This window comes from Protopterus annectens, chromosome 3.part0 (genome assembly GCF_019279795.1).
Source record: "Protopterus annectens isolate FY-2018-M chromosome 3.part0, PAN1.0, whole genome shotgun sequence".
Lineage (NCBI taxonomy): Eukaryota > Metazoa > Chordata > Ceratodontiformes > Protopteridae > Protopterus > Protopterus annectens.
The window spans coordinates 1332843092-1332867910 of NC_056731.1; the positions used below are offsets into that span (position 1 = coordinate 1332843092).

At 37.7% G+C, this 24819-nt stretch overlaps 1 protein-coding gene across 1 annotated transcript in view; it reads left to right on the forward strand.

Moving 5' to 3' along the window:
• Nucleotides 1–24819, forward strand: part of LOC122796735 (desmoglein-2-like) — a 1204637-nt gene that overhangs the window by 987219 nt on the left and 192599 nt on the right. Inside the window, exons 12-13 of the mRNA XM_044065444.1 lie at nucleotides 12588–12821; nucleotides 13075–13205. Coding sequence (XP_043921379.1) covers nucleotides 12588–12821; nucleotides 13075–13205 — 365 coding nt within the window. The remainder of the gene's footprint in view (nucleotides 1–12587; nucleotides 12822–13074; nucleotides 13206–24819) is intronic.

Sequence of the window (24819 nt, forward strand, 5' to 3'; positions counted from 1 at the left end):
ATATATATATATATATATATATATATATATATATATATATATATATATATATATATATATATATATATATATATATATATATATATATATAGTGTGTGTATGTATATAGTCTTTTCTGCACTTCAAAGAAGCATTCTCCGTTGAGCAGGATTTGTATGATTTTCTGTGCAGTTGTTTGGTTCACAATAAGTTGTACGAAATAAGACCACTCCTTTGGGTATTTTTCTTTTGCTCACTGTAGTAAGATTCTGGAGTTGTCATGTAAAACAGAGAGAGGACTGAGAGTAAAGTCCCTCATAAGGGGTTGCAGGAATGATTTTTTTTGACTAATTATAATTTTTTGAGATGTGCCATGCCATTAACGAACTGATGAACAATAGTTTCCTTTTGAATGATTTGTTGATTATTGGGGCAGTTTATTATGTGTGGTGTGTGTGTTTGTGCATGTGTACATACATGCATGTTTATATATAGAGAGATATGTATATATGTAGATGGATTCAAAAATGTGTTGATAAGATATAATGCATGCTTCTCAACACAATCTTGAAGCATGAATTAAAAAATACAATATTTTTGCATGGATGTACATCCTTGCAAATTAAATATACCAACTGCAAGATTGCACAATACTGGGGAATGGGCAAATCCCCCAGTGCAAGTATTACAGTAATCTTGGACCACAGTTGACAAGATAGTGAAGACAGGAAAATTATCAACATTTGTAGCAATCAACAAAATTTGAGGGGAACTATATATATACATTATATATATGTGTGCATGAGATGCATTCAGAAGGTCAAATATTTTCAGTATTGAATGCAAAAGACTGAGAAGTGGTCAACACTCAAATTATTGACATATTTTTTTCCCAGTTGTTAATAAGCCCGTAGTTTTTTGTCATTCATTGTCACAGTAGAGTAGGGACTGGATTTTTACCCTTTCCCACTGTAGCGCATTACTAAACTTGATATAAATAATTGGCAGGGAATGTGGCAAGGATGCAGGGGGGCTTGCCACCTTCATACTACATGTTTTCCTTACTTTGTTTTTTTTTTTTTGAGTGTATATTTTTTCTTGACAGTCTTTTTGCAGTCTATATTCAGAATGTCTGGAATTCTAAATGGGTCCATATATGTATATATATATATATATATATATATATATATATATATATATATATATATATATATATATATATATACACACATACACTCACATATATATATATATATATATATATATATATATATATATATATACACACACACACACACACATATATTTGTACACATGCATGTGAGTGTGTGTAAAAGAACTTTGGTTGACTGTACCAAAGACCAACCTGTTTCTTGTGTGCTGTAAAAAAAGAAATGTTTAGATAGTCAATTGTACTATTGTGCAAGTGCAGGTAGATTGTCACTTTATGGTTATGGCTTAATAATTTTTTTTTTATTTTATTTTGCATTTGTTTACTGGAATAGTCCGATTGGGCATCAAGAGCCCCCTTTTCAGTGGAGGCCCAGAGATAAAAGTTCCATAGTCATTTTACAAAGTTTCCTCATCACAACATTGTATAGAACTATGTAAAAGTTATTAAAAAACAGGTACATAGACTTTGTTATGTAATAATTTGAACAGAAATATTACATAATTCAAACTATGAAAACATTTAAATACACTATATGCATGGCATGCATATAAAGTTCTTTATAGATTGTGAATTACAATTGTTTAACTGGTGTGGTTAGTAAAAAATTAATGTAAAGGTTGTGAAAAAAATTAAAGCACTGTCATCTGTGTTGAAATGTTTGCCAGGAGATTTGTGTATATTTTCAGATTAACTTGTATTGTATGCCATATGTCTAATTGTGAAAATGTAAATAAGCTTTTAAAATGTTGAGTATTTCCCTGTTTAAACAGAATGTTTAAAGAATCAGTGTTTTGATTAATTTCTAATTGCACATGTTTGTCAGGGAGATTCTGAAGTACTGTGGTGAGTCAGCTGAACAGTAGGTGATGTCATTAGAATGTTCCTGGTTGCTAGGTGATTATTTGAACAGTTAATTGGTAGGAAAAAGAAGTTTTTCAAACAGCTGCCTGTTATTTTTAAAAATAACTGTTGTATTGGTAGGTTTGTGCAATGGTAGTATCATAGCCTATGAAGGTCTACTGAGATATGAGTATACAATTTTTAAAATAAGACATTGTGACTGTTAAACTGTCCAGTTAGTCAAGTGCTGAGCAGTTTATGAAAAACAGCAGTGATATGAGAGTTACAGTCAGTTACAGTGCTGTGCAGTCAGTGGATAACCAGGAAAAAAAGAACTCACCAAAAAACGTAAGCCTGCCTGTGTCTTGCTGTATGTTTCAGATCACATCAGATCAGGGACAGTATTCTCTAATTAGATTAGGAAAGTTCAGTTAATGAGATAGAATTTTTCTAGAATGATGGACTTCTATCTTACAGTTTAATTGTACATTTCTGGTGATTGAATTCTGGTGTTTATTGAAAGTTAGTGATTTACATTCTTGTAATCATTTTGCTTACTATTAAATGTTTTCATTACTTTACATTATGGCTGGAAATTAGTGTGCTCTTTAGAGATTAGAGAGTTCTTATACTTGTTTGATACTCCCTAGGTCACCTTGAAGGCCTAGCTGCTTCTGGTCATAGCTATTATTTATTTTGAATTTTAATTTTTAATAATTGATTACCCTTGGAAGGGCATGTAGACTTGTCTGATTTGGGTGGCAGCATTACCATTTGTACTGAGGGGGGGACACAGCTGGAAATTTGTGGTAGGTTTCCATAAGCGTTTGAGTGTGCAAGATTTAAATTTATTTTGAGTGTGAGTCAGTCAGAGGTCTTAAACTGGAAAACATTGCTCTGAAGTGTATAATAAGAAAACACATTTGTGGTGGACAGAGGTATATAGTCCGGTCCCAAGAAACAGAGCATGTTCCTATTCTGCTCTTAAGGGAAAGTGTGGAATTTTATTCTTGTGCGCTTTGTGCACTGGTGTTTTCTGTGATGCTCCCACACTGGAGTCAGTGGTGAGGATTGAGGCTCGTTAATTACTGACCCCAGTTTGAAGTAGGGGACATCACATTTTATTGTTGGCAGTCTGGTGGGGTATTGGCCAGATGTCACATTTAATTGGTGGCAGTCCAGTGGGATTTTAACTGGATTTAACAAAAGTAACAGTAGAATGTAAGCATAAGAGTATGGTGTAAAACACAGCAGTTGCACAACTTTTAGATAGGATTGTAAAGAGAAGGGTATATGTTTTGTTAAGGTACTAGAGTGACATGAATGGGCTTATCTAGAGGATGCACATGTGCAGAACCATGTGTTTATGAGGTGTTGCCTGAGTTCTTATTTAGAAGTGGCTTGGCTATTTATTTGCCTCAGAATGTGGGGGGTGTTATTTCACCATTTGGAGATACAATCGGAGTAAAGAGAGTCTCCAGCTTTATTGTTAGACTTGGATATATTCAGTAGAGTTTTATCGGAGGACCTCATGGTTCTACTGGGAGAGAGTGTTTGAGTAATGTTTTGTAGGCTAAGGCACTTCTCTGGATGATGGGTTATTTTATGGATAGTTTTATTAAATAAATAAATATTTCTGAGAATGTGAGAGTGACGTGTGGAAAGTTTTAATATTAGAAATATTAGAAATATGAAAATTCTGAAAAACTGAACTGGAATTGAGACTTTTCATAGAAAATGACAGAATTAGACTGGCCTGTTATTGCTTGCAGATGTGATACAATACAGGTATCCGAAAGAAATTCATAAAATGCAGAAAATAGCTTGAACAGACCAGAATGTTGTGTCCAACTAAAGTGCAGTTTAATTCTGACACCATGTGGTATATTCTGACATCATGTGGTATGTGCGAAGTGGAAAGGTATACACATAGTAAATCTGAATGAGTAACGGACATTGGATGCAATATGTGTTGAACAAGAAATATGTGTTGAACAAGAATCATTACTGGGTCTATGTCATAATACTGAAACCTTTATCTCATTTAAACTCAAATGGCTGAACCCATTTCATTGAAAAGTCATTTCACTGAAAATTAATTTCATAGGAAACCTTCTCCTGAAAAACCTTATCCTAAAAACAGTTTTGCAGGGGAGCAAGCCCCCTCCCACACCTTTTCCTTATATATACTAACTCATGATCACACAGCCTCAGACCAAAGAAAATAAAACATCAAGCAGTGAATCAGTGCTTGAGAGCAAACACAGACATTACAAATCTGGAGGTGCAATAATGCAGACCATCGCAATTCACACATACTCTGGTTGCCCACTTCAGTAATAACTCTAATGATAAGAAATGACACCATTGCATACTTTCTACACACTTCTACACTTTTCTGTGAAGTGAGTTTTCAATAAAATGGGTTTGAACGTTTGAGTTTTATTGAGACGATATATAAAATATACTTATAGTACACCTCAGTAACTGTCACTCTGACCTTTTCTGCTCTTCTACAAAGACAATCTGGATGTCAACTCTTGAGATTACTGCATGGTGCTTGAACTGCTCACCCATTTGTGGGTTGCCAGTGGCTTTACGAGCTGCTCTGATGAGATAGTACCAGGCTTCAAACATAATGGGGGTCCTGATATGAGTCTACCAATGAATGTTCTGGTTCTATGAAGTAAATGTAGAAGGATCTTACTTTTCCATGAGAATCACTGGGATACCCTTAAATTACCTGTACTTCTAAAGTCATAGCCCACCAGGTCTCATACCAGAGAACAGTAAATGCCCTCTTGCAGTCATGCCTGCATCCTGTTGCAAGGATTGTCATGCAAAGTAAGGAGTGTGGTCAGTTTTAGGGTTATAAATGGTCCATGCCATTTATGAGCCTGTGTAATACAAAGTGAAGGTTGTAAAATATGGCAATCAGCATGATGAGCAACTGTTTCTGTTACAGTAGTCGCTGGCAACTCCATGCTTGCCATGTTGAAACTGAGAATTACAGGAAACCTCTTTGCAGTATCGCCATGCCTGAACCTGCGTAATGTACATCAGGCATGTACATGATGTCATGTAGAACTTTTCTACATGGATCTGCTCATGGGTAGGATGTGTAGACTGACTAATTTAGACGATCACAATCTTAGCCTTCATTTGAATAGGTATGGTGTCCAGAGGCCTGAATCACCTCAATATAATTGACAGTGGCTGCAGACAGCCTTATTTGTACTATGGAAGAATTTGTAGAGCTTCATAGAAGAAGCTGCCTTTCTTCTTAATGTAGGTGCAGCATTTGGCTCCCTGTTGAAATTTTGGCACTCAAAATCCTGAGTTCTGAAAAGATGGAATAAAGACAGAAAACACAGGACAAGAGCAAGTCTTGAAAATGTCTCTTGCTGTGGGGAGCTGAACTTATATCAAGTCTGAGATCAACTACCCTCAGAGAAAAGGGAATGATCTGAGAAATGGCATCTCTGATTTACTATATGTAAGTTTGTTCTTTCAGCCATTAACGAGTCCTGACATTTCATGTGGTTACTGCAGCATTTTCATAACTAGTGGTTGTATGTATATGTAATTTATTTTCTCAGTGGGAATATGTGCTTTGAGAAAATATACAGTGGTGCTTGAAAATTGGCAGGATTCATCTGAGATGTAGATGGAGTGGTATACAGAGGGGCTATCAAGCTTAATGAAAGGCACACCCAACACCAATTGCGAACTGTATCTGTTAAACGTGGTAGGCCAGCATTATGATGAGATGGCTTGTGATACAGCTGGTTCTGTGTATAGCTTACATTTAGGGCACATGTTGCTAAATACAATAGTAATATGAAACTGCCACAAGCACAATATTCTAGTGTAGTGGCACCAGAAACGGTAATGTGCATATGGGTGGTGTGTGTGTGTGTGTGTGTGTGTGTGTGTGTGTGTGTGTGTGTGTGTGTGTGTGTGTGTGTGTGTGTGTGTGTGTGTGTGTGTGTGTGTGTGTGTTTGTGTATGTGAGTGTGTGTTGATGGTGAGCACAGCAGAGTGTCAGCTGTGATGTCCCCGTAAAAGGGCATGTTCCATGATGTACACAAGACAGTAGTGTGACAAGAAAGGGTAGGGGCTGTGCCTGACTGGTTATCTACAAGCAGTGCATTAGTTTGAGCTGCCAAATTGGGGGACATGTTTTTGTAACTGTGATTACAGGCCTGTTACTATGGGATGGGTATAAAAAGTTTATCCCTTTGTGAAATATGAAGAATCCAACTGCAGTTAACAGAAATGGGGATATACTGTTATAGAGTAAAAGAGGAGCCAGTCCATAATAGCTTACTGACACTGTATTTTTGTACACACAGCAATATATCTGGAAAGGGCAGTGTAGTAAGAGCAAAGTCTCATCGTAGAAGAAGAGTATAAAGAACAAGATCTCAGATGCAAATAATGAGGAGTTTGCAAAAATAAAAAACAAAAGTGGTTCCACACGGCAGGAAATTATTGCATAAGAAATTTATTGCAAAAAGTAAGCGCTTTCGCAAATAACATTTGCTTCTTAAGACAATTTAAGAGACAAAATAGTTCACATCCTTATAAATGCTCATTCATCCAATCATGCTGCAAATAAAGCCTAATTGCTTTAACTTACAAAATGCCAAATTAGTTAAAAGCAGCACTCTGCACACATTTTAAATACATAAAAAATATATGTATAAAAAGCATGAAAACAAAATTGTATGTCTAAATAGCAGAGAATAAACAAATGGGCTTGTCAATTGTTACATAACATGATGAGCTATACTAATTGCTCATAAATTCCAGTTAAATATAAAAGCAGTACAATGATAAAACTAATATACATACAACAAAATACACCTCTAAAACATGTCTCACTCAGGAATTGCAAAGCAGAGTCTATTGTGGGATTATACCTAATACTATACAGAACTATTAATACACATAATAATCAATGCTTAAGGGCTCTCGCCTTCAAAAAGGGTTTAAGGGAAACCCTATTATTTAGTCCTGGAGGTTTATCTGCTTGAAGACATATGATCCACTTTTGCTCATAGGATTCAGTTCTATTACTCAGGTCACCTTTTCTTAAAGTTTTGTGCATAATATCCAAAACAAGAAACTTAAACTTATGGTCAGTACCTGTTTTGGCTACATGGAGAGCTAGGGCATTCATTTCTTTAGCATTCCTAATATCTCTAGTATGTTCTAGAACTCTGTCTTTTAATACCCTATTCATTTTTCCTACATAAAATGAAAAACACACAATACAATAGCAGAAGTACAGGTTACTCTGGACACTTATACTCAGGACAGTGAGAAACCCCCCTATAAGCTAATCATCTCTATCTGCCATAAGCTGTATATAGCTTGGAGTGAATACATGAATATGCACACTGGTGTATGTTGGAAAAACAGATACCAACCTGCCCATGAACTAGTTTTGCTGACTGATGCCACTTAATGTATGTACAGGGCCATTGCAGAGGCACTGGCAAGTACTATCTCAGCCTTTGCAGAGTTGATACAGATAATACAGGGTGTGTAGGATGACCTTCAGGAGAGTAGGCCCCATATGTGTAACAGTTTTAATAGACTCAATCAAACATTGGCAGAAGGTCTTCACTCCTTGGCTTGCATGATGCATAGCATGTCATCCCTATGGAGCCAATTCACTGTCTCCATGGATATCCATTGTGAGTGTGGACAGTCAATTGTGAGTGTGGACAGTGTGATGCAGCATGAGCACTTTCACAGCAACATCGGTTGTGGAGGTGTCTATGGTCAGGAGAGGACACCTCTGGGATTGTGCCAGTCACATCAGTGGCATGTATGATAAGTGATAATGGTCATAGTGATGCAACACACCAACCTCTAGCCAAGGTGTCGGTACTAACCTCAGAACTCTGGACCTGTCTACTGTATTGAGCTACAGTGCTGCAACTACTGCTAAAGACTATGTTTCAGTATACACATACACACACACACACACACACACACACACACACACACACACACACACACACACAAACACACACACACAACTACAGCCCACAATGTCTCACACACTCAGTCCATTAACACCAGTGGGTCATCACACAATCTTCCTCCAAGTCCACATCTTGCACACAATGCAAAATAAATTATTAATTAATTAGTACAGCACTCACACATTTCCTTGTGGTAGACATTGCACACTTGTGCCCTGTATAACTGTCAACCTCTTAGCATAAGAAATCTGGACAAAACCTAAAATAATGCAGGAACAAAGGCCCAAAAATAGGGACATATTCTACATATTCTTCTTATAAAGTTAGAAAGCTGATAGAATAACAGTATTCCTGTTACTATGGATTTTCTGGAGGATACGAAGTCTGAAACTGAAATGTATATCATGATTTAGTGACTTCTATCCTCTGTGATTTGCCAGAAAACCACAAATTTTATGACGAACAGACCAAAAATATGAGGCAAAAATCTGGACATTCTATGAAAATCTGGACAGCTGAGAGGTATACCCCCACCAATCTATGCAAATGATAACTGTGCCAAGCTCTTTCTACTGTCTCTGTCTAATGAATTATTTGAGTCACCTAGGCCTGATGCACAGAGTCACCAATCTATACATGTTAAGCACAGTCTGGCTTTGGGTTTGCAAGCATTACTTTTACTGTAGTGTATATGCTATGCTATAGGCCAAACCTGTTTTCAAGCTGCTGTCTCTTTGTCAGTGCCACAGCATACTGCACCTGCCAACACCTATCACATTCATATCCTGTTATTGCCTCCTCCACTGTCACTTCTACAGCTCAGCCTCTACTGGCTGGTGTGCTGAGAGTTGTTCCACCTGCAATTGCTCTCCCTACTGTAACTGTCTCTAAAATATTGTATTGTGTAGCTTTGCACACACTGAAAATATAGTAGCCCATGTGCTCGAGCCAAACTGTAGGGCACCTCCAGACACACTTAGGCAGCAAAAGCATGACTTTAGCAGCCCAGACTCATGCACTACAATGACCATAGTCTGTGACAGGGTATAGCTGTAGCATTATTCTGTCTCATTCTATTAAGTTGTAATGAGTGACATCAGCTAAGGCTCCAAAGCAAATCCGGCATCTCTAGTAAAATGTCCCTTGGAAAGCCACCCCTCATAAACCATTGGTAAAAGTCATAGGTGTGCCATATGTTTAAGCGCAACCTAGACTAGTGGATGGGGAATAGGACATTTACACTGGGCCTGGCACCCATGTCCCTTATTGACAATGGTAGCTTATAAATGCCTGGCTGTCAGTGTCCTATTTGGATAAAGGACGTCATTACTCTTTCAGGAAAACTTGGCTAGGATTAGAAAGGCCACCCTGGGTCATTAGCCTATTAACAATCTATGAATCTATGAATTCACAAATATGTGGGAGTCATGGTAACTGCCTGGGTGGCCTCCATACACAGTGTAAATGATATCTGTGCATTTGAAAACTACTCACTATGATTCACATAGTTTTCTCCCAGGTCACCAGTTGGGGCCGTAATTTCAATGTGAGTGCTGTAGCATAGAAGTTCTGCATGCTGTCAGATCTCTAATTTGTGGTACATGGAAACCACATAGGTTGATCCACTTGCTGCAGCATGACATCGAGAAAGTGATGAAGTATTCCTAAGGCAGGTGCTTGAGATCTCCCCACTGCATCCTCAGTTGGTCACTGAAAGGTCCCTGTAGCTAGTATATACAAATCCACGCATACCTTAATATACAGTTTGATAGCTAATTCATGTATCACACTGTCCTGCATAGGAGACCAAAATGTCTACCAACTCCCAAGCGGTCCATAATGTTGTGCTGTCGTTTCTGTAAAATGTCAACTGTAGTCAGATATTACAGTGCCTCCAGGGGTGGTATTGGGCACCACCATGGTTCATAGTGGCAATGATAGCCTGTTGCTTATGCACATTAACTAATGCTGCAGCAACTCCTAACATATTTCTATGATCATCTGCATGAACAGGTAGATTTAGCTGGGTTCCTTACCATTAATGTTAGAATAACATGTCATACTCTTTATACATTTCTGAATTGCTCCACCATTGTGTTTTCCTCATTTACATACACTGAGTCTCTAGTTTTAATACTGCTGCTTGCTCATTAGAATCTACTTAAACAGCCATTAGCATATAACATTATCAAGCTCTGCTGCTCAGTCCCCACTGCTCGCACTGAGTATGTCTCTGAACTGTGCGTACCTTGCGTGTGACCACCTGTGCAGAATTCCCTACCACAATGCATAATGTTTCTGAATCTCAGGGATAGTTTTTCTTGTCTGTAAATATGTGTGTGTGAGTGAGTTTGTGTGTGTGTGTGTGTGTGTGTGTGTGTGTGTGTATATGTGTGTGTGTGTATGTGTGTGTGTGTGTGTGTGTGTGTGTGTGTGTGTGTGTGTGTGTGTGTGTGTGTGTGTGTGTGTGTGTGCTTATATCTATCTATACATACATATATATATATATATATATATATATATATATATATATATATATATATATATATATATATATATATATATATATATTTAGAAGCAATTCCAATGTGAAGCGATACTTTGGGTGCCCCAAGTATTTATTAACATTTAACTAAAAGGCCTACTAATTCAGGCATGCTAGTAGAAATCTTAGTTCAGTAAATCCAAAAGTCTACACACAGAAGCAGTTCTTCCCATAGAAAAGAATGGTAGTTTTATTCCCAAATGATGAATGTGTTTGCCCTAAGTGTAGGGCTTCATCAAATGAAACATTTAGAAACAAAATCAAAAACATTCTGCAAAATTCTGGACAGTTGAGAGGTATGATTTTGTTGTAGTATAAGGTCTATAGGTTCTTAGTAAGCTTACTGCCAAAAGAGACCAATAAGAAACTCAGCCACATCATTCAGTACTCTTGGGAGACTAACACCACACCCCCTCATTAAACAAACTTTCTCCACGTCTGTGGTGAAAATTTGCAGTCACCCATCCAGTTACCAGACTGATTTTAAAGGTTACTGTGGAGGTATTCTGCTTGATAAGTAAGCTCACTTCTCAGCCTATTCCAGAAACAGGACGTATATCGATTTAGCTATCTGGTCTTGTTGATGTGATGGTGTAGGGTTAGGTCTGCAGAATGGGTGTTTGCTTTACCTTTTTGTTCTGTTTAGGAGCATGAGTTTAAAAGGTGCTGGGTTATTTATTGCACTGAAAGCCAAGCAAAGACCACTCCTCAGGAGACTGTATGACACTGAGTAAATCGACAGTCTGTTAGAGTAACCAAGAGTACTGAGACCTGAGATCATTTTGGCTGGGAACTGTTGAGGTCTCTCATGCTGGTTTAGCTGCTTGATGAGAAACATGCCTAGTGGTGTATTATATTCAATGATAGGCCTAATAATGGATGAAAAAATTGGACTGTAACTTCTTTTGACTTTGAGGAGATAGCACAAAGGATTTTCTAACCACCAAGGAGACGTATTGATCAAAGTAGAGTCTGTTATCACCAATATGTACTCAAGTCCCTGATGACTGTGCCCAATTTAGTTGGAATGTTATCTCTGTGGTAAGTAGTAGCAATGCTAGACTTACCAAGGAAAACTACATTGCACATCTTGTTGTTAAGTGTAAGCCCATGATTAATACACCAAGCTTTTGTTTCATCCAGCCCTTGCTGGAGAATTTGAGTATCAGAATGGGATTTGATAACCACTATCAGTTTGCAATCATCATCAAACTTGGTTAGCCAAAGTCCTTTAATATCAGCATTTATGTAATAGAAATATGTACCAAAGACGAGCTGATCCAGAACAGAGCCTTGTGGGACATGACTAGTGACATTTTTCTATCTTGAGTAAATGCCCCCCCTCAACTTTAATTGTATGGATTTTGCCAGACAGACATTTCCTAATCCAAGGAACTATATGTGGGTTAATGTTGAGCTGGGATTGTTTGTCAATAATCACAGCAAGGGAGATAGTGTCAAAGGCCTTGGCAAGGTTTTGATAAGTAGTGCAGACTGTATGCCCCTTATCCATAGCCTCAGTTAACACTTTCGAAGAACTGAACCAATGATCCGCCTTTTACAAAGCCAAAATGTCATTGTTTGTTAAGTTATATGTTCCAAAGCTTTGAAAATAATTCTAGTGAGACTAATAGGCCTGTAATTTCCAGGGTCAGTAGAGGGACCACTTTAGCAAGGGCACCAAAACTGCCATTCTCCAGTCCTTGGGGACACAACCAGTGGAAAGTCTTAGGCCGAAGAATTGATGGAGGGGTTTTGCTACTGGTGATTTGCCATCTAATGCCATATTTCAGAAAAACATACAACTTTTTCTCCAAGCCTGACTTTTTTTCCCTAGGATCTTTTGTAATCACTGAGTAACAGCCCTATATATAATATCATATGATCTGAAATATTATTTGGGAATCTGGCTTTTAAGCAAGAATGTTCAATGATGTGTGGTTCTGAAATTTTTTCTTCAAAAATATCACAATGCATGGTAAACATCTTGCATGTAAAAAAGGATTTATTTGATTTTTGTTACATTTTTACTTTACACTTTCTTTTATAGGAACAAGCATGCAGCTGGTGCACAGTCAACATCTGTGGGATAAGATAAATTACAAAGTTCAGATTCAAGTGCGAGATCGACAAGGCCGGATGTGCACTGAGAAACAAATAGTGACATTGCAAACGTGCAAATGCATTGATGGAATTCACTGTACTGACTATAGAAAGACAAGTAGTATAGCATTTGGAGGTGCTGCTATTGGTCTGATGATTCTAGGATTTTTGTTGCTTCTTCGTAAGTAATAAAGGCAATCATTCTTATTCTATTTTTTTATTTTATTATTACATGTTTGAATTTTTTAATTATAAACATACTTGAAAACTGAAGCAATAATAATGTCTTCCTAGCCAGATATTTATTTTTGCTGCAAAGTGGAACACTATTGCCCAGTTAAAGTAACTTTAAGTAATACTCAGTTCAAAATTATTTAATTTATGATGATATGTCTAATTTTCATGGCTAACGTAAAGCATATACATTTCAACAGTTGTGCCACTATTGCTTTTGCTCTGCAAATCTGCAAGTGCTGCAGCTGGTCAAAAATTCGCTCTAATTCCTGATGTACCAAAAGAATCACTTCTGCCGTGGAACAAGGAAGGAGCTGTGCCTCAAGACATGGTCAGTAACAGAATGGAAATGTTAGTAAATGTCCAATGTCTAACAGTAGCTATGACTTTGAAAAGTTATTAAATGTTCAACATTTAATTAGTAGTGTTGAAATAGAAATTTGCAATGCATTATTAGCCCTATGAAATGGAAAGGTTACTAAATGTCTAGCATTTAATTAGTGGTTTTGAAATGGAAAGGCTGATAAAGGTCCACTATATTTAATTAGTCATTACAAAATGGTATGGTTAGTAAAGTCCACAATGAGTAATTAAGTTATGAAACACAAAGATGCATAAACACACCCACAAAGTTTAGCATTTATGAGGGGGATATGTTAGTAAATGTCTCTGAGGTTTAACTAACAATGATAGAAAAGAAAGATATTTATACATAGCTTTTGTGAGTATAAGTACAGTATTTTCAATGGCATGACTTGGATACAGAGCTTTTGAAAAAAATGATCCAATGAATCTGATCAATTTTAAAATCTCTTCACTGGATGCATCGCTTGTCAGTATATGTAGTAAGGGGTCTATGTCAGATCGAGTTTTCAGAAACTTGAAATTCATATGGTTAAGCCCAGATGATCGAGTTTCCGAAAACTCCAGCTTCAAAAAAAAAACACAAAAATTTACCTTTTTTACATTTTTGCAGAGGGCCAAGCCCCCCTGCACTCCACACCCCCTGCAAATTATATATGCCAACTCTGACATTGCATTACAGTGAGGAAAGTGTAAATTTCCTGATCCTCACTATAACCCAATCTCCATTCACAATGCTTTGGGTTTTCAAAAACTTGATCATATGGTCTTGACCTTGTGAATTTCAAGTTTGTGAAAACTTGATCATTGGATAGAGGCCCGTGGAAAGATGTCATGTTCTTCTGTTAAACTTATTGTATTAGCATGATCTTAGGAAGTGCGTACAGCTAATGTCAGCACATTGTTGACTGCAATGTTAGCTGCCACCAAGCGAGCATCAATTTAATAGGTTTATCTTCAGTAATGAAGATTTAATTTTTTTTTTTTTTTTTATTTTTGCTAAACACATAAGCTTGCTCCACACGGCAAAAGGTTGCAAGATCCAGCAGGATGATAGAAAAGAAAGATATTTATACATAGCTTTTGTGAGTATAAGTACAGTATTTTCAATGGCATGACTTGGATAAAGAGCTTTTGAAAAAAATGATCCAATGAATCTGATCAATTGTAAAATCTCTTCACTGGATGCATCGCTTGTCAGTATATGTAGTAAGGGGTCTATGTCAGGAGATCGAGTTTTCAGAAACTCGAAATTCATATGGTTAAGCCCATATGATCGAGTTTCCGAAAACTCCAGCTTCAAAAAAAAAAACACAAAAATTTACCTTTTTTACATTTTTGCAGAGGGTCAAGCCCCCCTGCACCCCACACCCCCTGCAAATTATATATGCCAACTCTGAGATTGCACTACAGTAAGGAAAGGGTAAATTTCCTGATCCTCACTGTGCAAGGTGAGATAATGAAGCTTCACTGATTTACAGAAGCAGCAAGCATCATAGTGGTTTTACCAAGCTGATTGTCTTCCTTAAAATCATAGAAAATACAAAACAATTGAGCTATGTGGCCATTTATGTCTTGCCTTTAGACTTTACTTCCTTTTTCAAGTGCAATAAGCCGATCATGCTGGGGATGAATTTATGAATGCCGATCCAATTGTCTAATTCTTTTCTAAGGGAAGATAGTGTGTCACATTGCTTGACCTGGAGTGGACGTTTGTTCTAGAGATAGGATAGTCACATGACAAATATAGCCTCTACCATAATTTGTTTATTTGCCGAAGGAGTTTCAGACCTCTGGTACTAGTTAGTGTTCACTGGGCAGTTTGGTTTGTGGAAATATAGCAGGACTTGGATCTGCCCATGTTCTAAACTCTCTAACAACATCTTCATTTGGAGTGGGGTGTTTGTTATACTGTTATTAGTAGGTTTGAAATGGAAATGTTGGAAAAGATGTTATGAGATCCCACAGAGAATTCATTCCTCAGGGTATGTGGGGTTTGTATAGATGCCTCTAGGGTGAAATTTGCATTTAATTTGTTTCCTATCCAAATAGGTAGTGCAAGTTTGAATAAGTTCAGAGCATTGTTGGGTGTTATTTCATATCTTCCTGATGTAAGCAAATAAGTATTTGTGAGTATCCTTAGTTTCCAATGGCAGCCTAAGTTCCTGAAGGTATTTTTCAGTACCTTAGGTAATATTTTAATGCTGACCTTGATTTTTGGGTCTTTGTTTTTTGTATACTTTTGGAAGCTTTTTTCCTTTTATCATATTGTTTTATTTATGCATGTTGACCACCAGTCTGGTTTGTTCTAATACTTCAACTTTTATTTAGTTCTGGTATGGACTGCCAGATTAATACAGTTTAATCCAGCTTTCTTAGAATGTAGTTCCATAACTACTAGCTGTATCAACATTTTTGGGATTACAGTTATCTTGAACTTAAAGACTTCATCCTAAAATTATAGGAGGTCTATAAATTTGATGTGTTTGAATACTGTGATATTGCATCTATTGGTTTGGGAATTTTGAAAGAGAGGGTTATGAGTTTGTAGTCAGATTTGAATTCAGAAAGGGTATACCAGTGGGATAGTGCGTATATAAACTACATTTGTAAGAACTACATTAAGAAAATTTTGTCTAATTGGATGTTTGACTATTTGATACAGGTAATTCTTGTTTATGAAATGGAGGAAATTTTGGACATAGCTTACATTTGAAGTATAGGTCTCCTAGTTTTTCGAAGGGTAGGTAAAGTCACCCTGAATGATGGAATCTTTGTGTATTTAAAGTTGGTTCAATATTTTTAAGAACCACACAGGGTTTTGGGAGAATCATTGAGGGGTCCTATAATATGCTATGATCTGATAGTTGGTTTTACTAAGAGTGGATTGAGTCTCAATAAGATTTAATAGTCTGTAGAATTCTACCTTGAGATAATGTGGTCTTTAACAAATATGGATACTCCATCACAGTTCCCATCAGGTCTAAAACCATGGTAGATTCATAGCCCTGGTATAATGGGGGTGCTTAATACACTTATTTTCCAGCTACTACTTAAGCTGTCAGTGACAGCATTGCAAATGATGATGACTAACAAGTCCAGCAGAATAAAAGGGTAGCCATTCCTAAGACTTTGCATACAAAAAAATGGTAGGTATTCCCAAGGCTGTACATGTATTAAAAAAAATGATTTGCATTCTTAGGGCTTTTTCTTTTTCATATATCATAAACCTAGGTGGGAAAGCATGTGACACAGAGGTTAGAGCAGCTGACATCATCACAACTTAAAAAATGCTCAAGACAGTTTCTACCTGAATGACATTAAGAAGCATAATCTCTTTCCTTAATCCCTTACTACTTCATTTTCATTAGAAAAAACTATAACTGTTACAGGCTTATTAACTGAGTATACATTTGTTATCATTCATGTTATGGGAAGGATAAGTTCTGACTTTTAAACCAATACTGCTTTGTAAGTAGGTCTTACAGTGGAACAGCTCACTTACATTGACAGTAAGGGTTGTGTGCACAAAGCAGGAAGGAGCTGGTTTAGAAGTGCACATAGCACAATCACGTTACCATGGAAAATAGTGCAGCATGCATCACATGCAAGTGACCACAGAATGAAATGCAGGTGAGCATCAGCATGCTAATGCCAGCTACCACCTATGCAAGTGATGATAAAATATATAACAGCAGTAATAGCAGCATGATTCAAAAATATATAAAAATATTGCAATGATCCATGGTGATCATCTTTCCACAGGGTTACCAACTGAGGAAATATGTTAGAAGTAGCATCTACTTTAGCAACTCAGAATGTGTTATATCTGCTTTGGAAGCTAATGTCTGTGATAAAATGTGCTGCCACCCTCTGTGTGTCATAAAGGGGTTCATCAGTGGCTGACACACCACTGCATGCATGATTAGGGCATAGTTGACTGCTACCTTGTGGATAATGGTATCATATGGGAGTTGGATGACCGGTGCCATCCTTAATGGCATCAAGGGGAATGAACAGAATGCCTAATTTGGTCAACACAAAGGTTTGTATACCATTAACCATTCTTACTACAGGGACCTCTCAACATCAATCTGGGGATTTACTATGGGTTTCACAGGCCTCGACATCATGAAACTTGCACAGTTTTCTAAATGTAATGCTGCTTTTGCAGGTGAAAGACCAGATATGTTTCCCACCGACAGCAGATAGAGAAACATTTGTTTGTGTCTTTCGGCTTTTAGGGCGTTAGGGGTCGCCACAGCAGAACTCCGGTCTGCTAATGATTGGCAGTAGATTTTTACGTACTGGCTTGCCGGGCCTAATGCACAACCTTCAACGAAGGAACGCCCATTCACGCATGTCGCTACACAGAAGACACTTGAACTGAGAATTGAACGGGCGACGTCTAACTGTGAGGCGACAACGCTACCGCAGCACCACCACCATAGAGAAACATTACCACGGAGATATTCTATGGCATAGCCCATTTCTCTGTGGTCCTGGGTCCACTGACATCATCAACATTGATATAAAGGCCCCACCCTCTCCACTTATTGTGCCTTGTATATCAACAAAAAGGATTTCCACCCGATCAACTGCCAGGTTGTGTGCAGTGCACAAGGTATTATATGCAATATATCTGCACACCATCCTGTTAGTTTCTATGAGCTCCACAGCTGGCATATGTGTGGCTTAATTTAAACAGTTTTTCATGTGAAGAGACTTCCCAGGGAGTCATTTAGTTGGTAGCTGCACCCACTGGCAACCTTAGAGTAAATGACAGTTCAGTGGCATGAATATATATAGCAGATTGTGCATAATGATGTTTGATTGTGTGCGATATAGGTAATGCTGCACATGACTTGCAGTCATGGCTGATGACCCCCACCTACAACTCCTCAAAGACATACAATGGTACAGATACAGAACATCAATGAACCTGTGTTCAGACTGCTAAAGTCTCAGTTCTGCTACCTGAATACATCTGGTGATGAACTATAGTACACTTTCAAGACATGCAACAAGCTATTTCTGGTATATCCCATGCTAGACAATAGTGTGCTCTGCAAACAGTTATTGCAAGGGAAGACCAAGAACATATATCTTCTACTCCATTTCCTGCCACACCTGCTTCTTTATTCATGTCCAGGATATGCCTGCTATATGTCCATAAGTACAGCAACAGAACATCTGAATCTTGCAGTGCAATTTTTAAAACACCTGTTCTTCCTTTGGCTATATGACATTTCCAGTACACATATCAGAGTATACTTGGATCAGTGTTTGTATACTGGACTGTCCATGTTGGGCAACACCTACCACCATCCATTTGCCCTCACTACCCTCGTTGTAGGCACTGCCTTCCACAATGTAGTGAAATTACTGCTGCAATAATGTACCAGACTGTGTCAGTTCTGAGCATCTTGTGCACATGTACTGGCTCATGATGCATTGCCTACAGTAGCCTTTGCCTATAGAACTGCAGGCCCAGCATCCATATAAGTATGAAAAATAGCCTCACTGTGATCATTTTGACATGCCTATTTCCCATGGTTTGGCAGTCATCACCTAAAGGACTGCAAATTATCATGCTTGGACAATGAGGCACTGATTGCTGTACTCCACATCAGGAAAACAGTGACTATGTTGCCTTTTCTCACAGCCTTGCTTTTTGAGCATTCTCTGCCTCCCTCCCCATCATTGAAGCATTCCTTGCCTGCACTCTAACTGTTTTAACCACCCACCCTAGCAGTCTACCATGTCCCTGCCATGGCCATTGCAATGTCATCACACAGTAATTAGTGTAGTGTGTGTGTGTGTGTGTGTGTGTGTGTGTGTGTGTGTGTGTGTGTGTGTGTGTGTGTGTGTGTGTGTGGTAACCATACAACCTGGAGTTGCTCTGCAATATGGTCTACATTACCAGTAATGCTGTCCACTGCAAATTTCCCTATATTTTATTATGCAATATTCTATACTAGCAGTATTTTATCTCTTTCAGTAGTGCAGTCTGTTGCAATATGGCAATTGTGCTCTTCTCTGCGACATTTAGGATCTTGAAGCATGGTGATTATGCTAAAGAGGCAATATAGTGAGGTGTTCTCTGAATGAGATTAAAAATGCAATGCATTATCAGCCCTGTTCTGAGCTATGAGACCTGGTCTGCATCATGCACAAGCACTGTGAACAGTTAAGGTTTGCATGAATTTGTAGCCAGGCCCTAGTACTACAATACACAGCTGCTCATTGTGGGTCAGGTAGGGTATGTAAATTATATAATGCATGTTCAGCTATGGGGCATGGCTATGCAGCTGTCATCCTGGGTCATAGTATTGGCCATATGCATCATGCTGCCATAAACAGGCATCTCAACACTGTGCTGCCCATTAATACTTATCAGGTTGTCTCTGTGACATGCAGTATCATACATCAGCTATCATTTTCACTTGTGGACTTGACCTGCTGTATGATCCAAGTATAGCAGGGCTCCTGTGAGTTGCAACACAGAAACTAAAATCTTTCTTTAACTGTTGCACGTGCAATACAGAAAGTGCCAGTTTGAGATGCCAGTGAGGGTCCCCTTTATAAAGCTAATGCCTGTCACTCACTTGCAAAGGCAGTGAGTGATACCTCTGAGATACCTTTCTATCTATCTATCTATCTATCTATCTATCTATCTATCTATCTATCTATCTATATGGCACTTTGATGCACATATGAATGAGCATCATGGCAGTCACGTGGTATACCACATGAGTGCCAATGGCTCCAGATCATGTACGCTAACATAGCATGGTCTACACAATTGCATATTGACTGTCATTTTCACAAAAGCAAAGCTTCACCATGCAGCACTATCCCAAACAAGTCCACGCTATGTCAAAATTAATACATAACTAGTACCCATCAGGCTACATTGTGTAATTCTTACATTGCTATTTTTCGCAGTGATGTCACTTTTTCATTTAGGTATATTTGAGTTGAATATCATGGTATTTCACATTGGATATTTTAAGTTATCAGAGTTTAAATGTGCTGGTATTGTAGATTTCCCTTATATCTCCTTGAAACCGAGTCATCAAAATGCCAGCTGTAAGTTAATATAGTTTCACACACAAAAACACATGTCACCCACAAATGCAAACATTTTTTCATCATATATGGGCTTCACCATCCACATTTCCCTTCTTTATTACTGTCACTTTACAGTGTTACTTGCACAAAAAACAGAGTATAACATAAAAAAATCAGTCTTTTTTTTCCTCACTGTTTCTTTAAAATGATGCCATGTCAAGTGCAAACCATGTGCTAAAATATGATCACAATAAGTAGTGAGGAACCAGAAATGATAAGACTAACCATCACACATTCATAATTGAGCTCATGCAGCATATTCTTAAATATTGGTTTCATGACTTGCATTGGTACAACAGTTCAGAAAATCATTCAGTCTAAACAACTGATTTACTGATTTTTTTTTGTGAAGTCTGTTTATTATTTTTACTTTTATTTAGTTGTTTGCTCTCCCCGTCTTTCTCATGAACACATACTTTTCTTTTTCTTTTTTGGTTGGCTTAACTTGGCTACCATTGTGGATTGACTGGTTTAATAACCTATAATTCAGGACTGTTAGCACTTTAAAATCCTACTGTGAGAGCAGATGCCAATCTTGCTTTGGTGCGACAGTCTGGAGAATCACTTGGTCTGAACTGCTGATTAACTGATTTTTTAGGGGAGGGAAGCTTCTTTATTATTTTTACTTTTATTTATTTGTGAATGTAACAATGTGAGGTATTGCCAGCTATACCAGGAGAAGTAGGGCAGTGGATGTCTAACATATGCCAGCACAGCAAGCTGAAATTCTGTAAAGAATTGTGTCATGTGTATATCAAACTGATTTGTACAGATGTTTGTGTTGAAAAATGTATTTGTAAAGTTGCTTGCATTAAAAATGTAGCAACAGTTTGGATGGTGCAGTGGTGCAGCAGTAGTGTTGTCACCTCACAGCAAGAGGTTCTCTGGTTCAGTTCTCAGCTGGGGTGCCTTCTGTGTGGAGTCTGCATGTCCTCCCTGCATTCGTGTGAGTTTCCTCCAGGTACTTCAGTTTCCTCCCACATTACAAAGACATACACCTGGAATGTTTCTCCTTGGGCTTCTGCTGAAAATTGGCTTTGTTCGAAGTTGAACTTTCCCGGTAAACAAATGTTAAATAAAATGGGTCCTTACATTGTAACTGAATTAAATATATATGTTAACAGAGGATACTGGAAGAGAAGATGTTAATCTCAGCTCTACCTAAATTTAAAATAGTAAGAAATTAAATTATTGGGACAAGGCCATAGAGATGCGATCTTACAGATCTCAGTGCAGCCAGAGACAAAATGTGTGTACTAGAAAGCTTTATGTATTCTCCTTAGGGTGGCCTAATTGCTACTCTGGAAGGTTAAACGTTTGAAATTATTTTATGACTTCCAGAAGTTGCATCAGATTTTAGCAAGCTCTATGTGTATGTATTAATGATACATAAGTGCTAAATCATGGTAGTTTCTAGCAATGGGGGTAGCATGGGAACCAGAAGTCAGATGACCAGATGCATGTGATGTCATTCTGTAATCTTGGAGAAAAATGATGTTTTAATAGTCTCAGAGTATTCTGCTTTGGGAACCTGACAAAGTAGGATAACGCACCTCCGTCCTGTTGCCTTGCTCTAGTAATTGACCAGGGAATAGCAATTCTTTAGAGCAGTCAAGAAAATATAATGAGATTAGTTAAATACTGTTCTTCTGTATCTATGTGAATCTATTCATCGGTGTTATTTTAATATTTCTTGTGACTGAAACTCTGTTTTTTATTGTAAATAGATAGTTTGTATTTTCATGCTTTCTATTATTTATTATTAAATATATTTAAACTTTTCACTGTGGCTGGTCCTTTGGAGAATATTTTAAGAGTTGAGAGTACTATATCTGTTTGGTGACATTGTGGCTGCTCCTAAAAGCCTTGCTATTTGGTCAATACTACCATTTGAATTAATATTAATTTCACTCAGCATAATTGGGTACCCTTGTAAGTACCCTTGTAAGAGCCGTAGAATAGCTGGCGCTGGAGTGTCCTGGTGACAGAAGCTACATTAGAGTCTGGACAGAGGGGCATAGCTAGTAAACCTGTGCCTTTCTCAGGTGTGTGTGTGTGTGTGTGTGTGTGTGTGTGTGTGTGTGTGTGTGTGTGTGTGTGTGTGTGTGTGTGTGTGTGTGAGCGTGTGTGAGAGTCTGTGTTTGTGTGTATGTGAAATTTAAATCTCATAGAGTGTGTGTGTCAGTTACTTGGAGCAGGGACACAGAGCACTGGTTAGAGAGGGTGGTGGAGTTCTAGGCTGGGACACTCTGCTGAAGGCTCAACTCTGTAGCTGAGCCAGTGGGGAGTCTTACTGGGGGCCTGGAGTGAGAGAGAGAGAAACCCATACCCTGGTCTGAGTCTGTTCCCTGTGTGCTGCTAAGGGAAATTGTGCTTAATGCAGAGAGCTGCATCTGGAAATACTGACTGGATCCATTTTTGTTCCAAGTTAATGTCCCTTTCCAGTGTCAGTGGTGAGGATTCACACTCCTTGATTATTGGCCCAGAGAGGGGATGTCACATATTGGTGAGCAGTGGTGGGATATTAATTGAACTGCTGCACCCTGTAAGCAGTTATCACTAATGGTGTGTGTATTCATGACAGCCACAAGGTAAGCATACAGACTTTAATTTTCACAGCAGTTTTATTTATTTATTTATTTATTGTTAGCTTTGTTTAATCAGGGAAAGCAAGCAAAGATGTCAGCAGAGGATTATGGCAAGCTGACAAAGAACCCACTGGCCAAGGTGTGTGAAGCCAAAGGACTGGTGCATGCAAACCTGACTAAAGAGGAAATGATTTCAGCGTTAGTTAAAGCTCAGACCAGCAACAAGGAGGACAACCAATTTTAGTGATGGGGGTGTACATCCCTCAGAAGCAGGATAGTTCACCTTTTCCATCGAGAACTTAAAAATCCATCTGGAGTTAAAGAGAACCAAAAAAGTAAGCGTACCCAACTCAATGTAAAACAAAGAAACCAAAACGAGATGGAACCGTGGTCAATGAAGGCAGCAAATACTGGTGGAACCACAAATGGTGAAAAAGTGCAAATACAACGCCCAAGTCCCAACTTCCTGTATTTTAAAAAAATATTTGATGTTATTATACCCGTTTATACCCGGCTTTTTATCAGCATTTAATTTAACCTGCCATAATGTTTCTTTCTGTTCAAGGTGGTTTTTAAAATCACCACCACTTAAATCAATGTTAGCTACTTCCAATACAGAAAAAATAAATTTCTTGTATTTAGAGCATTCAGCCAAATGCTTATACAAGGCATTTTATTGTCTTTTCTTTTAATACTGTATATGTGCTCCTTAATACGTTCTCTCAAGGTATGTGTGGTCATCCCTATATAAAATGCTGGACACCCACTACAAATACCAATGTACACTACCCCTTTTGTTGAACAATTGACGTACCCTGGAACTGGTATAGTTAAATTATTATGTTCCACAAGTATATGAGTGGATGTATCTACAAAAATTGCAGGACCCACATTTGTACATACCATTTTTCTGTACCACAGGAACACCCACAGAAAAAGTGTGGTCCTTTTCTAATGACTTCTTAACGTTGTAGTTATTTTGATAAACAAACCTAGGTGTATTACCAATAGCTTTTATTAATTCATTATTGCCTTTTAAAATTCTTCAATTTTTCTCAATAATGCGTCTAATGTCCCAACTATCCACAGTCATATCCAAGGAACAAATAGTTCCAATATTTCCTTTCTTTTTGTTACCATTGAAACTAAAATCTAAACTACCCATCAATAATGGAGGATAGAATTCTTACCGTTTGGCCAATATATCTTGACACAAATTATTCAGGAATATTTTGTCATAACCTCTACTTAAAAACATTTCAGTTATCAATCTTAGTTCATCCAATAAGTCTGAATACTTAGTCATCATATAACATGCCCTAATATATTGTCCCTTTGGGATATTTTTCTTTATGTAATCTGGATTGTTGCTTTTAAAATGTAAATAGCCATTAGTAAAAGACTTTGTTTGATAAATACGACTATGCATAGTTTGCTCATCATTATCCCAAAAAAGTAATACATCTAAAAAGTAAACGTTTGCCTAAGGTAAAACTCAAAAAATCAGATGCATTGTTAATCTCAACCAAAAATTCAGAAACAGTTTCAGCATTTCCTTCTATCAAGAAAAAAGGATCATCCACAAACCTAAAATATAATGCAATGTTGTATTTTTCAACAAATTTTTTCAACACATTAATTTCCCACCACATCATTACTGTATTAGCATATGCTGGTGCTGCTGATGAACCCATCGCGACATCCCTTTTTTGTTTAAAATACATTCCGTTGAACATAAAAAAAAATATTTTCTAATATTGTTTCAGTGAGGCTACAAGTTAAATAAATAACCCCATCCTTTAACCCGCTGAAACCTGTCAAATATTCTCTTACAGCTTTTACACCTTGTTGATGGGGAAA